This window comes from Cebus imitator, unplaced genomic scaffold, assembly GCF_001604975.1.
Source record: "Cebus imitator isolate Cc_AM_T3 unplaced genomic scaffold, Cebus_imitator-1.0 Scaffold86, whole genome shotgun sequence".
NCBI classification, from domain to species: domain Eukaryota; kingdom Metazoa; phylum Chordata; class Mammalia; order Primates; family Cebidae; genus Cebus; species Cebus imitator.
Window position 1 is genome coordinate 5937527 of NW_016107401.1, and position 16209 is coordinate 5953735.

The window sequence follows — 16209 nt, forward strand, 5'->3', positions numbered from 1 at the left end:
AGCGGGTAATAAGTGCTTTGAAGATAATAAAGCCCAATAAAGGGCTTCAGCATTGAGACACATCAGACACCATATCATATCATAGTCAATATCTTCTCCAAGAGCCCCTGGCTAGCCGATTCTTCCTTAAATGAAAACTGCCCTCTGTGCTTCTGTGGGGGGACTCTGAGGAGCCAACCAAAACAGATATCTTCCCTTTCCCCTGAAAAATGCCTCTTCTTAGAGTAATTTCTTGGGCTGGACAGTGAGCACTGCCACTAGTCCTAAGCCATTTCCATGTCCCTTGACTGCTCAGGTGGTTCAGCAAGAGATGACTGATGCCCAAATTAGTAATGAGCGATGGCCCCACACAAGTAATCACCTTCCCCAAACTCTTCCTCATGGGGGTGCTTATGTGGACCTGAAATGAAGTAGATTCTTCTCACCTTGGCACCAAGGAAGTTACAGCCATTCCTCTGGCTGACAGCAATGTGTAGACATGGGTCTTTGCATTTGGACATTTTCGAGGTTGCTAAGGAACAAATGCTTTGGTTAGAAAGGTCTCCAAAAGCAGCATCGGTTTGTCATATCACTTTAAATCATTTATTTTATCCCACAAAGACAGCTGTGACCAATGGGATTTGGGGTGGAGAGAAGCTAAACACACTCATTCCCTGAGAAGTGGAGAAAATTTCAACTTCTAAGCAGCGGTCATTGCCAGCTCCTGACATGTGAAACTAGAACCACGCACTGTTCGTCCATGATCATTATGATTTGCAAGTAGGTGACTCATAGTCACTAGGTACTTAATAAAATGGTTATTATCTTCCAGGCCCTGCCCTAAGCATTATCTCATGTCATCCTTATAACCTCCCTGAATGTTAGGCATGATTATTCCCTGGTATGAAAACCAAGAAGAAGGTAAAAGTAGATTTGCCCAACATCAAAGAATAGTAAGTGGCAGAGTCGGAATTCAAACCCAGGTTTGTCTGATAGCAAAGCCTTTGTGTTTAAGATTATAGAGTCTTTTGTTTTCAGTGATCACATTTCAGGTGGAAAAACTGGGGATTCTGACGACGGGAAAGGCACATTAGGAGATTCCTGGAGTTTCATTCTATGAAGTGCGTAAAAAGGGTTACAGTTGATGTCTGTAACCCATAAAAACCTCTTTATATAAGGGAAAGTGGAGAGATTGCTTAATCCCACAGTGGTGGTTTTCATCAGGTAAAACCTACACTTTGAATGTTCTCTGGAAGTCAGCATGCAAGTGACTTTTTTATGCAGTGATTTTGCAAGAGTTCACAAGATTAGTCCGTTTCTACTGGGGATTTATCGATTTTCTTGTCAACAAGTAAGAAACATTGGTGTCCTCTTTCCCTTCTCCTTCATCCTCTCTGTCCAGCCCAGTCAACCCCTGTCACCTCTTCCTTAGAAATGTTCCTCCAAAGTTGTCCCCGTCTTCTCATTCACTGTCCTAATCAAATCCTTTTCACCTCACCCCTGGGTTTCTGCCATCACTTCCTAATTGGTCCTCCTGCTTTCATTTTTTTCTCCCTTTAGAATATCTCATATCCTTCCTACAAACTAATTCTTCAAAACATCCCTTTCATCCCATCAGTCACTGCTCGAGAGTCTTCAATGGCTCCCACTTGCCTGATACAGGATTTCGCCTATTATTTAGAACAGGCCTCTCTGGGGTCCCATTCGACCTTCCCATCCCCTTATCTTGGTAGTCTTAGCTTTGAACTTGGTTTCCAGTGAAGCAAAGTTAAACTTTAATTGCTGGTTTATCCAAGGCCAGGCACTATTAGGGCATGAACATAAACACCAAGCCAATGTATGTCTAAATTCTTGCTTGGCTACTTAGGAGCTGTGTGACTTTGGAAAACTTGCTTGACTTCTCTGAGCCTCAGCTTTCTTATCTGTAAAATATGGTTGTAAATAGTACCAAGATAGGTATACCAAATCAGGGTTTCTTCAAGAATTGAATTAAATGATGATAATGATCATGATGGCTAACTTGTATTTTGTGTTTCCTGGTGACAGGCAACATTTCAAATATTATCTTAATCCTCACAACAACCCCATAACATAGTTACTCTTATTTTCAGTTTTGCCAGTAGGGAAACCAAGGCACAGACAAGTGAAGCTAGTAAGCGCCTCATTCAGGATTCTCTCAGCCTCCATGGCCCTCATGATAGCTTCTTTGCTATGCCATTTCTCCTAGTAAATGATCAATAAAATGGTAACTGGTAACATGGGTTCATAATTCCTTATCTGAAACTCTCAGGGAACCAATTACATTTGGGAACTCAGAATCTGGAAGATTATGGAAAAGTTATACTTTGCATGTACTCTGTATTATGTAACACCCCAGTGGGGATGGGAGCAACAGTGTATACTGCTCTCCCCACCACAGACACAAACACACACACACACACACACACACACACACACACACACACACACGATGCATACATACAAACAAAAAGAAAAAAAAAAAAAACTTTGAGTCAAAGCTTTATTGGATTTCAGAACAGCAGGTAAGAGATTGTGGCCTAGAGGAATAAAACTATTAATAGTAGCAATAATTATAAAGCATAATAAATGACTGTTATTATTGTTATACCTTTGGTGGCTCTTGTTTTCCTGGATAAGTTCATAGCAAAATGTGCTACAAAAAAAGGTAACAAATGGGTAACAAATTAACAAAACAAAAAGGTAACCAATTAACAAATGGGTGGGAGGGGGAGGTGCCAGGTATGGGACCGCATCTGAACCTTATCTCATACATGGTCCTCTCTCGTTTTCCCAGTATGACTTCATGGAACGTCTGGACGGGAAGGAGAAGTGGAGTGTGGTTGAGTCTCCCAGGGAGCGCCGGAGCATTCAGACCTTGGTTCAGAACGAAGCCGTGTTTGTGCAGTACCTGGACGTGGGCCTGTGGCATCTGGCCTTCTACAATGACGGAAAAGACAAAGAGATGGTTTCCTTCAATACTGTTGTCCTAGGTAGGTGTGGGGCCTCTGAGATGGTACGCCATGAAGGGAAGATGGAAATGTTCTGGGCTTCTCTGCAGAAGACACACCTTTTGAGGTAGTTTCTACTACAGATGACAACCAACCAGGATCCTTTGTTTAGGTCTTACAGGGCTACCCATCCGAAACTAGCTCTGATTAAATGGAAATGCTGCTTAAACCACGAAAAAGCCACCAAGGAGGAAATTGAGGTTAAGAGTTTGGGTCAGACTGCCTGGGTTGAGTCCTGACCACACAACCTAAGCAAATCACTTGACTTTGATAAGCCTCAGTTTCCTTGTAGTAAAGTGGAACTAACATGAACACCCACCTCATAGGGCCATTGTGGGGATTAAATAAAACAAATATATGAATTAAATCTCTAAGCATATAGTAGAGAAACAACTGGTGATTCACATCAGCTCAGAATTTTTCTTAAAAATGAAGGGAACCTCAAAATATTAATAAAAACTGGTTTAAAAAACTTTAATTCAGAGAAATTAAATAGACATTTTTAAAATTATATTTTTATTCTTAGGTAAATCTCAAAGCGTTTTAATTAAGCACTTATTTTGGCATAGGGTAGCCCTGCTTTCTATTAGCTATCAAGGGAAATCCAGCTAAGTTACATCCAAAATGTCCTTATACATGCAATACAAAGCTTTAAAAGGGTCATTCACTTGATGAAGATTTCATGAAGTTTTTCTACAACAAACCCTAAGTATATTAACAAGCAAAGAAGCTGCAGATATTTTCATTAAACTTATGTTGTTGAGGTTTTTTTTAATCTTCCTCCTGACAATAATAATTGATCCTGGGTAGAACCTCTGTGAATCAGGGAAGATTATTAGACCCATTTCACAGAAGAATACATTGAGATTCAGAAAGCTGAATTCCTCGAAGACCTGGGCAGTGGAAACGATGGAAATGGCATGGGCTTCTGGGTCTTGTCCACTGCCTTTGTGTAACAGCATGTGTCCCAACCACTTTTAGCTGTAGATCTCAGGTTTCACTGGGGAAGCCCACACAGGGTGGCTTCTTGAAGAAAGACCTGGTAGCTCCAACATTAAATCCAAGATTTTCTTCCCCACATCTTAACTGGGCAATTCACTGATGTCTCTGGGGCACATTTTCATCATGGGTAATGACCACATCCAGGAAGTAAAGGTTGATGTGAATATCATGACAAATAAAACGTATGTGGCCTGAGTTGGTGGTCACTAAATGACATCCGATTAGTTTTTTCTTTTTTAGGAATACATCTAGTATAGATGTTTTCTATTGACTGCATTTTAAGAACTTTTCTACTGGCCCATGGATTTTCTTGAGCGTCTCCTTGACTCTTCAAAGAGCTATGAAATCCAACTTCAAGTTCAGGTGGCAATTCTTCATCAGTGGCCACTACTTCAGAATGGTGTAAAATCACAGAGTTTTGGTATTGACCATGGGGTTGAAGTCAATCCTTATTCCCTCTGCTAAGCAAAGATTGACCCTATCAAGGCTGACCAAATACTCCAAAGCAGGAGTTGGCTTCCCTGTAGCCCATGGGCCAAATCCGGCCCACTACTTTGTTTTTATGAATAAAGTTTTATTGGAGCACACCCCATTCATCTGTTTACATATTGTCTGTGGCAGCTTTCCCTCTGTCACGGCAGAGTTGAGTCGTTGCTGCAGAGACCACATGGCCCACAAAGGCTAAATCGTTACTCTCTGTCCCTTTAAAGACAAAGTTTGCCAACCCCTACTCTAAAGTAATGTCTTAAACTTTATATATAAAGTAAAGTTCTCCATGAAAGTCAGTGGAGAAGCGTTCCACAGAGGGGAAAATACCCAGAATTAGGTTAGGTACCAATGGGGAAGAAAAGCAACAGGGTAGAGACTAGCTCACAAAAGGAAAAAACTAGAAACAAATTTGGAACCAGCTTGAGATGTTGAGATTTTTTAAAATCTTTCGTTTAAGAACATGATGAGAAATGACTTCCTTTGTGTCACTTTGTGTTTAAACTCAAGAGGCTTGACACGTATGTGACAGCACACACCCCACACAGCAGCTGGCTCAGCTGGGGTCTACAAGGACTCAAAGAAGTTATTCGTAACAAAAAGAACAGCTACGCATTTATAGAGCGCCAACGGTGTGCCAGCCCCGGTATTCTGCCTTCGTGTCCCTTGCTTCCTCAACCCGTGGAGTAGCCATATGACGTAGCACCATCACGATTCTCTGCATTTCCAGCTGAGGAAGCCAAGACTGAGCTTAGCTTCCTAAGCTAGTTAGAAAATTTGCCCACAGTCACACACAGCCAAGAAAAGGTGAAATCAGGATTCATGCTTTCCAGAGCCGGTGCTCTTAACCACTGGATTTCTTTGGATTCTAGCCAACTAAATCCCTTTCCCTCTAAACTTAGCACATTTTCTGGGGTTCAGATTATTTCACAGTGGCTTCTGTTCTCCTTTTCCTTTATCCAAATGGACACAGGCCTTGTGGTAGTAAAATCTCCTTCCCCCAGGCCATCACCCCACCCTGGCCTGTTGGAGCTGGGAATAGCAATTCTCCCAAGAGGATTTCTCCTGTCTGGACTGTAGCTCAAAGAGAAAGTCAAAGGTAATCGGCCTAATAGTTGGGCAGACATCTTGATGGAGCAATGATAGTAATTGGCCTGAAATGCAGGGAAGAGAACAGTGTTTTATTTAGTTCAGAGTTTCGCCCACACATACCTATCATCAGAACGTTCTCCATCCAGAGCAGCCAGGAGCGCTGTAAACCCCCGTGATGTGAAACAGAAGGAAAATATTAGACAGGTGTCAACCAGCGATCACACTAAATATACCTTTGATTCGGGGAAGTCTTTTGATGTGTTTTGGAGGGAAGCAACCTGTTTTCAGAAATGAGTTTCATCTCGGGACAACTGAAAGGCTTTCTGGAAGCATGACGCTAGCCTCCACTTGGGTAAAATCCCATTTCCTAGGCTTGATCTCACCTCTGGAGGCCATTTCTTCCTCAAGAAAATGTAAACCAAGTTGATAAGTGGAAAACTGATAACGTCTTAAAAATAATATTTAACCAAGTGTTGGAGAAAGGAGATTGAAATGTGAGCTCCTTTATATTTTAGCTTTGCCACATCATTGTTTTTCTCTCAAAAACTATTGAAATGCTATTTAAACATGAGATGTTGGGAAACTTAAATGAAAAATCCTCTTTATTAGAATTTTTGTTTATTTTGGATTCTCCTACCCTCCCACATATGCGTGCACACACACACACACATACACACACACACAAGCATATTTCAACAACTATTTACCAAGGACCTATTGTATACCAAGCATTGATAATACCTTGGTGAACAGTTCAGATCCAGAGCTTGGCGAGAGACGATAGATGTGTAAAAAGACTGTTGTAAGAATTGCAGGAGCAAAGAGGAAGTGGTACAAAGCCCAGATTGAGGAAGGTGAGGAAGGCACCCAGGACCTGAGACAAGGATAAATACCTCAGTGAAGTCCTCCAGCCAAGCAAAGAGACTGTGCAAAGATCTCGGGCCTCTTCCATGGGACTGTGGTGGCAAAGAGATCCCTGGGCCTTTACTGCTTGATTGCCAAAGATGTCAGTTTTGAGAACAGGGAGCCTTGACCTCAGGAATGTCAGTTTCCACCAAACCATCCCCAGACCCACATGCTCAGTGAGAAGCAACCACTACCTCACTGTAGGAATGGCTTCAAAAAATGCAAGCTGGAAAATGATGTTCCTCTGTTTAAATGTTTCATTTGTACCTGGAAGTTGCCGAATAGGATCCAAGTCATCCACATAGCCTACAGCAGGGGTCCTCAACCGCAGGGCCACAGATCAGTATTCACCAAAACATCGAATCAGTGGGAGCCTGAGTTTGTTTTCCTGCAATTAGATGGTCCCATCTAGGTGTCATGGGAGACAGTGATAGATCATCAGGCATTAGATTCTCATAAGGAGCATGCAACCCAGGTCTCTCACATGCACAGATCACAGTAGGGTCTGTGACCCATTAGGAACTGGGCCGCAGAATGGGAGGTGAGCAGTGGGCAAACAAGTGAAGCTTCATCTGTATTTACAGCTGCTCTTCATTGCTTGCATTACCACCTGAGCTCCACCCCCTGTCAGATTGGCAGCAGCATTAGATTCCCATAGGAGCACAAACCCTACTGCAAACTGCGCATATAAGGGATCTAGGCTGCATGCTCCTTATGAGAATCTAATGCCTGATGACCTGTGGCTATCTCCCATCACCCCTAGATAGGACTATCTGGTTGCAGGAAAAGAAGCTCAGGGCTCCCACTGATTCCACATTATGGTGAGTTGTATAGTTATTTCAATTTATATTACAATGCAATAATAATAGAAATAAAGTGCATAATAAATGTAATGTGGTTGAATCACCCAAAACCATCCCCAAGCCCCAGTCTGTAGAAAAATTGTCTTCCATGAAACCAGTCCCTGGTGGCAAAAAGGTTGGGGACTACTGGCAGGCAGGTCCCTGGATGATTCATCTCCTTGCCAGGATGGCTCCAAACTCAACTATTGTGACACTCTGCCTTGTTTACTACCCTGCATCCACATTGGATTCAGTTCCACTCTTTCCCATCCCAGAGCCTTTGCATAAGCTGTTCCTCCTACCTGGAATACCCTTCCCTCAGCCCTTTGCCTGCTAGTTTCTGTTCATCCTTCAGAGTCACCTGCATATAGTAGAGAGGCCCTCCCTGAACATTTCCTCTGAGTAGTTTCCTCTCATTACTTCATCCCAGTATCTTATTCTCTTCAAAGCACTTATTGTAATTTTTACTTATTTGATTTGTTTGTTATTTCGGCTTGTATTCTCTATGATAGTGCAAAGTTTTATGAGGGCAGGGACTATGTCTACCTTATTCACCATGGTATCTCCAATGCCTTGTCATATAGTGCTTTGCATATAATAAGTGCTCAGTTAGTAGACTGAATCATATGTAAGAATATGACAGGTTGAGATCTTACCCTAATTGCAAGCTAACATGTTTGCACAGTTTCATGGATGTCATTAGAAGACATGAGACTCATGGGTCAGAGACAAGGGACCTTATTACTCAGAGCAATGCAATATCCGGAGTATCAGCACATGTTCTGGTTCCCCAAGCCCCAGTTTCCTCAGAGTAACACCCCAGGGCCTCCCTCAGGCCAGGTGATACCAGCACATGTCATGGGTTGCATTGCAGGAGAAAAACCCAGAGCTTACTGAACCCAAGTCTCCTAGAATGGGCAGTAAGCATGCTTGTTCTTTGTTCCAGAAGGAGACATTGTCTTTACTATACTGGTTAATAAGTAAACCTACCCTTTACTCAGGAGAGAGACACTATCGCTGTCTCCCAAGGCTGTTGCCAATGCAGACAGCCGTGAAAAGATAGTTCAGAACTAAGACAGTCAATGCCTGTGCTCTCAAGACATTCAGAAACATAGGAGGCCAAGGGAGAATGGTCACCCAGCATCCTGTGAAATTGCTGATTTGCTGATCCACAAAAGCACCTAATGCTTTTTGAATGAGTGATGAATAAATGAAACAAATTGGTAGCCACCTGGATGCTTCTCAGCCGACATTTACACAGCCTACCTCAAGGAGTTTCAGGTCTGAAATGTTAATTGTTACACATTAAGGGAACTGGCTTGATGGGGTCTATCATTTTTTTGTCTCATTTTGAAAAAGCAAATATACTCATTGAGTTCTCATCAGAGTGCCAGAAACCAACTACAATATGGTTCTGGAAGAAGAAGGCTGAGAAGGGAAACACTGTAGAAGACAAAATTGCATGATTCACAATCCAGAATGACAGTAAATGGGAAATCAGGTTTCAAGGCAAGACATCCTTCATCAGTCTCAGGTAATTCCATTAGGAACAATTAGACTTCACAGCCTTTCATACCTCATCATCAGGTCAAAGTCCCCAGATCTCCAAGGGTGATATAACATCACATTTTGGGAATAGTGGCTTATATTTTCCTTTTCATCATCTTAGTAATTTGGAACCTGAAAGTCTAAATGTGTTTTGTTTTAAGACAAAAGTTAGGATGATGGTAATAATTTTTAAAGAATATGACTATTTATGTGCAGACCCAAATCAACATTAAAAAGTTTCAAAATCATTCCTTTGAAGGTATACTTGAGAGTATACATAGAAAGGTAAATCACAAGATAAGATGGTGATGCAGGATAGAGCCAAATGTGAACTAATTCATTTTCATGAAAAATATCCTCAAAAGCCAAGCATAAAAGGACATTTGTGTAACCCAATACCTCCCACTTTAAAAACTCCAAAAATCATGCCTAATTTAAGCAGTCTGATGCTTTTGGGTTTTTCTTTTATTAGAATTCCTTAAAGCAAGGAATATTTTTCCTCTACAAATCTGAAGTTAGGAATATGCTTCTGTTTTGAAGAATCACTCTCTATACCTAAGGCTAAAAACTGACACCCCATACATCAGACCAAATCTTAAATGGGTGAGAAGATGAAGTTTGGGAGGGGATTTGGGTACAGTGTTTAAAAACTTGTCAACATTAAAACATGGGAGCCTTCATCGTTTTTAAATCAAGGTTGACAGTTTCTTCTTTCTATTGTTTTGTTCTGTCTGTCTGTTTGCTTTTGAAACCGAGTCTCGCTCTGTTGTCCAGACTGGAGTGCAGTGGCGCAATCTCAGCTCCTTGCAACCTCTGCCTCTTGGGTTCACAGTATATTCCTGCCTCAGCCTCCCAAGTAACTGGGATTATAGGCATGCACCATCATGCCCAGCCATTTTTTTTTTTTTTTTTTTTTTTTTAGCAGAGACAGGGTTTTACCACGTTAGCCAGACTGGTCTCAGACTCTTGACCTCAAATACCCACCTGCTGGGATTATAGCCATGAACCACTACTATAAGTGAGATTGGTAGTTTATTCTTAAAAAGCGAAAGTTACAGCACTACTAGCCCTGCATTCCTGCCTGGAGTCATCACCTGGCGAGCACTGTTCAGTATCCACCACTCCCTGTTCTCTTCCTTTGCTCACTTATGTTCCCGACCAGTCCCCTCTTATAGGCATCTGAGGTTACTGCCACTGGTCTTTAAAAATGGTAAGTTACTGATGGTTAAATTACTGCACCAGTAGGCAGAGGAAAAGGTAATCACTACTTGTCTCTCTTTTTCAGATTCAGTGCAGGACTGTCCACGTAACTGCCATGGGAATGGTGAATGTGTGTCGGGGGTGTGTCACTGTTTCCCGGGATTTCTAGGAGCAGACTGTGCTAAAGGTATGTGCCACTGCTTCCCTGTTATGGTTGAAAAACAGACCCTCCCTAGCCTTCTCTGAGTGGGTAACAGAAGGGGCACCCAAGTAGCCATCCCAACAAATTCCCCTGAGACATCTTGCAAGCCCATGCATGCCAGAAGGCACAAGCCTTTGGCAAAGAATAGGCTTTGATTTATGACCATTGGCCAACGTACCTACAGGAGCAGGGCAGTTATCCTTGGCACTGAGGTGTGCTGAGAAGAAAGATTTGCTAAAAATGAGATGGTTGGATTTCCTGTAAAAGCAGAAGTGAATTACCATCACTCCTTTCTTATAATCATTAACTTCTATGTAATGGAAGATTAAGCATCTCAGGGTTAGTAAATTTCATTCATTCTGGCCAGCTACACTCTTAATCTAGGAAGCGCTATTTATCTTGGTGGAATCGGTTTTAAATTGTATTATTAATTTATCTACACTGCTGTGCACAGAATAGCTGGAGCCCTGAGATTCTTGGGAGAAAGGTAATATAAGAAAGAAAATGCTTCTCACAAGAACAGAGAATTTAGGGGCTGCACACCTTGCTTGCAAGAGACCTTCAGTGTGACCTTCAAGTGGCTCTATCAGAGACAAGTATAGTGAAGAGCAGAGTATCTCACACTTTTACACACAGGCACACACACAGACACAGACACACAAGTGTATATGTCTAAATGCAAATAGGAAATTGAAACAAAACTTTCACAGAATATTTTACTCCATGTTTCTTTTCTATTCTGTTTTATTTTATTTTATTTTATTTTATTTTATTTTATTTTATTTTATTTTATTTTATTTTTTTGAGATGGAGTCTCACTCTGTTGCCCAGGCTGGAATACAGTGACACAATCTTGGCTCACTGCAACCTCCCCATCCCGAGTTCAAGCAATTCTCCTGCCTTGGCCTTCCAAGTAGCTGGAATTACAGGTGTACACCACCACGCCCAGATAATTTTTGTATTTTTAGTAGAAACAGGGTTTCACCATGTTGGCCAGGCTGGTCTCAAACTCCTGACCTCAAGTGATCCACCCACCTTAGCTTCCCAAAGTGCTGGAATTACAGGCATGAGCCACTGTGTCCAACCTCATTTTTTTTTTAAATATCAATTATGACCCATTCCACTGATTTTCCACCTACTAATTAATAGGCTATATCCCTGTCTGAAAAATAGAGAAGGGGTGTTTAAGTTCACTTGCTGCAGAGTCAGGCAATCCTGGGTTTCAATCCCAGCTCTGCCAGTGGGTATCTGACATTGAGTGATTTAACGTTTCTGAACCTTGGTTTCCTCATCTGGAAAAGTGGGGAGTTACTTCCTAGGTTTATTGTGAGGATAGTGTAAGATAACACACACAAAGCTCTTAGCAGGGCACAATAAGAGCTCAAAGGCTTGACTTTCTTATTTAATTGTGCATATTATTTCATTTATTTATATGTTTAACTAATCTTCCCATTATTTTTATGCGTGCTTCATTAAAATACCTTCCTGCCTTGACTTTCTGTGAGACAATCAATAAAGCTGTTCTGTAACTATTAAATAGTGCTGCTCATTTCCCACCCTCACCACAATTGCTCGGAAAAATACTATTTCAAATAGTCTTACTATTTCAAAGATGTGAAGGTTCCATCCTTACAAATGCTGATAACTGAAGGAGCTTTCTGTACTTAAAGTTCTGGGTCTGATGGCACGTGCATGAGACTTAATTCCCAAATGACACCACTTACAGGCATCTCTTCTGTCACACAGTATGGCGAAAGCTTCAATAAACTTAAAAAGAAGGCAAGGTTTGTATTTCTCCTTGAAGAGGTCCTTCACATCCCTTGTAAGTTGTATTCCTAGGCATTTTATTCTCTTTGTAGCAATTGTGAATAGGAGTTCACTCATGATGTGGCTCTCCGTTTGTCTGTTGTTGGTGTATAGGAATGCTTGTGATTTTTGCATGTTGATTTTGTATGCTGAGACTTTGCTGAAGTTTCTTATCAGCTTAAGGAGATTTTGGGCTGAGATGATGGGGTTTTCTAAATATACAATCATGTCATCATGCAAACCACAAAGAGATACCATCTCATGCCAGTTAGAATGGTGATCATTAAAAAGTCAGGAAACAAGGAGAGGCTGTGGAGAAATAGGAATGGTTTTACACTGTTGGTGGGAGTGTAAAATAGTTCAACCATTGTAGAAGACAGTGTGGTGATTCCTCAAGGATCTAGAACCAGAAATACCATTTGACCCAGTAATCCCATTACTGGGTATATACCCAAAGGATTATAAATGATTCTACTATAAAGACACATGCACATGTATGTTTATTGCAGTAGTATTCACAATAGCAAAGACCTGGAACCAACCCAAATGCCCATCAGTGATAGACTGGAGAAAGAAAATGTGGCACATATATGCCATGGAGTACTATGCAGCCATAAAAAAAAGGATGCATTCATGTCCTTTACAGGCACATGGATGAAGCTGGAAACTATCATTCTCAGCAAACTAACACAGGATCAGAAAACCAAACATGAAAACCACGTGGTCTCACTCATAAGTGGGTGTTGAACAATGAGAACACATGGCGGGGGGGAACATTACACACCGGGGCCTGTCGAGGAGTTGGGGGCTAGGGGAGGGAAAGCACTAGGAGACATGCTTCATGTAGATGACAGGTTGATGGATGCAGCAAACCATTATGGCACATGTATACCTATGTAACAAACCTGTACATTCTGTACATGTATCCTAGAACTTAAAGTATTAAAAATAAAAAAAGGCAAGAAGCCACCCAGCAGCTCTCTGGACTGTGCCAGGCCTAGCACACTCTGTCAGTGGCGGGGGGGGCATGTCGGCAAAGTGGTCATTGGAGACTGGACCTCCTCCCAGCACCTCCCTCAGGCTCTGAGGGCCCCTGATGGAGCAAGGAGAACAGAGAGCAGCACGTGCATCACCAGGCCGAGCACTTTTCCTAGCGGAGGCTTTCAAGTAAGGAGAACCTCAGTGTCATTTGAATGGCTTTCCTTGCATAATCTAATTTTCCTGGGAGTGAAGGCATTAATGAGAAGAAGGAACAGAGTTGTCCTTTTATATGTGGCTGCAAATGGGCTGAACACTCAGCCGCACGGCCTGTGAGCTGTAAATGTATATTAACACTGACACACATCGATGTATTATTAATCCTAAAAACCATGTGTGCTCTGACTGCACATCCAGTTACTGGCCTTTTAAACCTAAGTACCCCGGTCATTTAAGAACCCTTCGCTCTAAATCCATTTGCAGATGAGCAGCCATTCTATATTATGGATCTGTAATGGGGTGTCCATTTAGCTGCTTACAAGGACTCTCGGTGTGTGTTTTGCATTCACCACCTGCACTGTGGTTGGGCGCACACTGCGAGTGTGCATTAGCCATGGTATATAATTGATCCTGGTGAAATGAATACTGAGTGGATGTTAAGAGGAGCTACTTCTCCATACTCAGTCACTGCTCCTGAAATCGGGCTTTGAACTTGCATATTTTAATTTAGCTGTTGGTGCACACAGTGGACAAAATGAAGGGTTTAAAGAATAAAATTGCATTTCCCCTCTTTCTCCATTTATTCTGGGTGAAGTTGGTTGAAGAGTGTTAGGAGTAAGATTCTACCTTTTTGCCCTACAGATGTTCCTTCCTTAGTATTTTTTAAATGGCCACAGTTTAAGCTAGTTCATGGTTAACAAAGCTAAATTTCCCCTCCTTCTAAAACCTCCTTTCCCGATCTTTGATCTTTCTTGTACCAATTTTATTATTTCTTCCAATTTCATGGGACATAAGTATTATCAATAACAACATATTTCTTTAAGTCAATTCATTATGGTTACGTAGATAAATTTATTTTAAAAAGAACAATGTCAAAACCAGAAATTGAAAAAGAGAAAACTATAGGAAAGTTAGTTCCCCCATTAACTCTATCTAGAGAGTAATACTTTCACTTTGATTAGCATCCAAGCCAAGTCAGCTTCTTACACACTTACTTCACCTCAAGAATCCCAGAAGTGGACTTGAGCACATATAAGCCTGGTGTCTGGAGAGACTCCAGCCTTGAACACCTCAACTCATAGGTATTGGCTCCTAAAATAAGAAAATTTCCTGACCACACCTATGGGATGAAATGAAAAACAAGTCAACACAAGCACACAGGTTTAGCTGTACCAGGTTCAAGTGCAAAAATCTAATGATTAGCACTAAATTTATTTCTGAAATGTTACACCTATACTTCCAGTTGTTTCTAAATAACTAATAGCTTTTAAATACTAAACATGCACCAGACACTGTGCAAAGTACTTCATACATATTCTTATTCGTCTTCATTTTGATGATATGAGATACATTCTATTTTAACCAATCCTCTCCCTACAATTTTTTAAACATTTTGTATTGAAATCATTTTAGACCTGCAGACAAGCTGCACAAATAGAACACAGAGTATCCATACAGAGTGTACCCAGCTTACCCTGTGTCAACATTTTAAACATTTGTAATTCAATGATGAAAACCAAGACATTAACATCCATACAAAGTCATTAGCTAATTTACAGACTTTTCCTAACTTTGCCCTTTCATTCTCGGTCCAGGATCCCACATTGCATTTAATTGTCACTTCTCCTTCATCCCTATAACTTGACCAGTCTGTGACAGTTCCTCAGTTATTCCTTCTATTTTATGACCTTGATCATGTAATAAAGCATTTGTCAGGTATTTTATAGAATGTCTCACAGTATGGGTTTGTCTGTATTTTCCGGTGGTTGCATTAAGGTGTATGCATTTTTAGCTAGATGCTATGCCATCCTCAGTGCATTACATCACAGATGCAATGCACTGATTTTAATAAGAAAAAAAATTAAAATGTGGTTCTATGTGTGTGTGTGAGAGAGAGAGAGAGAGAGTGTGTGTTTGTGTGTGTGTGTGTGTGTGTGTGTGTGTGCGCGCGTGCGCCTTTATTCCCCCAAACACATAAGGCAGAGAGGTGGGAAGCCTCTATCCCATTGAACCTGCACAATTTAGCAGTGGCTGTGACAAGTTGGCACTCACAAACAACTTTTGGGTTCAAGAAGCTGCTGAGTGTTAGCAGGGAATAACCCCGAGCCAACAGAATGAGGTAATCAGCTAGCGAGTGCAGAGACAGGTGCACCTGAGTTTCCTGCTCCCCAGAACAGGGGGCCCCATCTCCTGGCTGTGGGCCATAATAGTGTCTGTTTTCTTTCTTCCTTTCTTTCTTTCTTTCTTTTTTTCTTTCTTTCTTTCTTTCTTTTTCTTTTTTCTTTCTTTCTTTCTTTTTCTTTCTTCTTTCTCTTTCTTTCTTTTTCTTTCTTTCTTTCTTCTTTCCTTCCTTCCTTCCTTCCCTCCTTCCTTCCTCCCTCCCTCCCTCCCTTCCTTCCTTTCCTTCTTCTTTTTTATGAGCCTTGCTCTGTCACCCAGGCTGGAGTACAGTGGCAGGATCTCAGCTCACTGCAACCTCCTTCTCCTGGGTTCTAAGTGATTCTCCTGCCTCAGCCTCCAGAGTAGCTGGGATTACAGGGGTGTACCACCACACCTGGCTAATTTTGGATTTTTCATAGAGACAGGATTTCACCATGTTGGCCAGGATAGTCTCCATCTCTTGACCTCATGATCCACCCGCCTTGGCCTCCCAAACTGCTGGGATTACAGGCATGAGCCACTGAGCTCAGCCTGTCCTTCTTTCTTGAGAAAAACTCTTAAGAGGCCCCTAGCATAAGGTCCTCCCTCATCACAGATTCGCATTCACCTTTGTTCCTTCACTGACAGCTGTGCCCAGGATGCCTTGAGCTCTGCCAGTTTCTGTGACTGCAGACAGCCGGCAGATTCAGGCCCTCCTGCCAGGGGGAGAATTTGCCACGTTAGCAAGAGAGACTCCCATCACATCCAAGCAACCGGCTAT

At 41.7% G+C, this 16209-nt stretch overlaps 1 protein-coding gene across 11 annotated transcripts in view; it reads left to right on the top strand.

Annotated features, from left to right (window-relative positions):
• TENM2 (teneurin transmembrane protein 2) overlaps positions 1-16209 on the top strand; it is a 1289478-nt gene that overhangs the window by 1105600 nt on the left and 167669 nt on the right. For all 11 annotated transcript variants that reach the window (XM_037740622.1, XM_037740620.1, XM_037740624.1 and 8 more), the window contains 2 exons: positions 2795-2990; positions 10170-10271. In XM_037740622.1, the coding sequence (XP_037596550.1) occupies positions 2795-2990; positions 10170-10271 (298 nt within the window). The remainder of the gene's footprint in view (positions 1-2794; positions 2991-10169; positions 10272-16209) is intronic.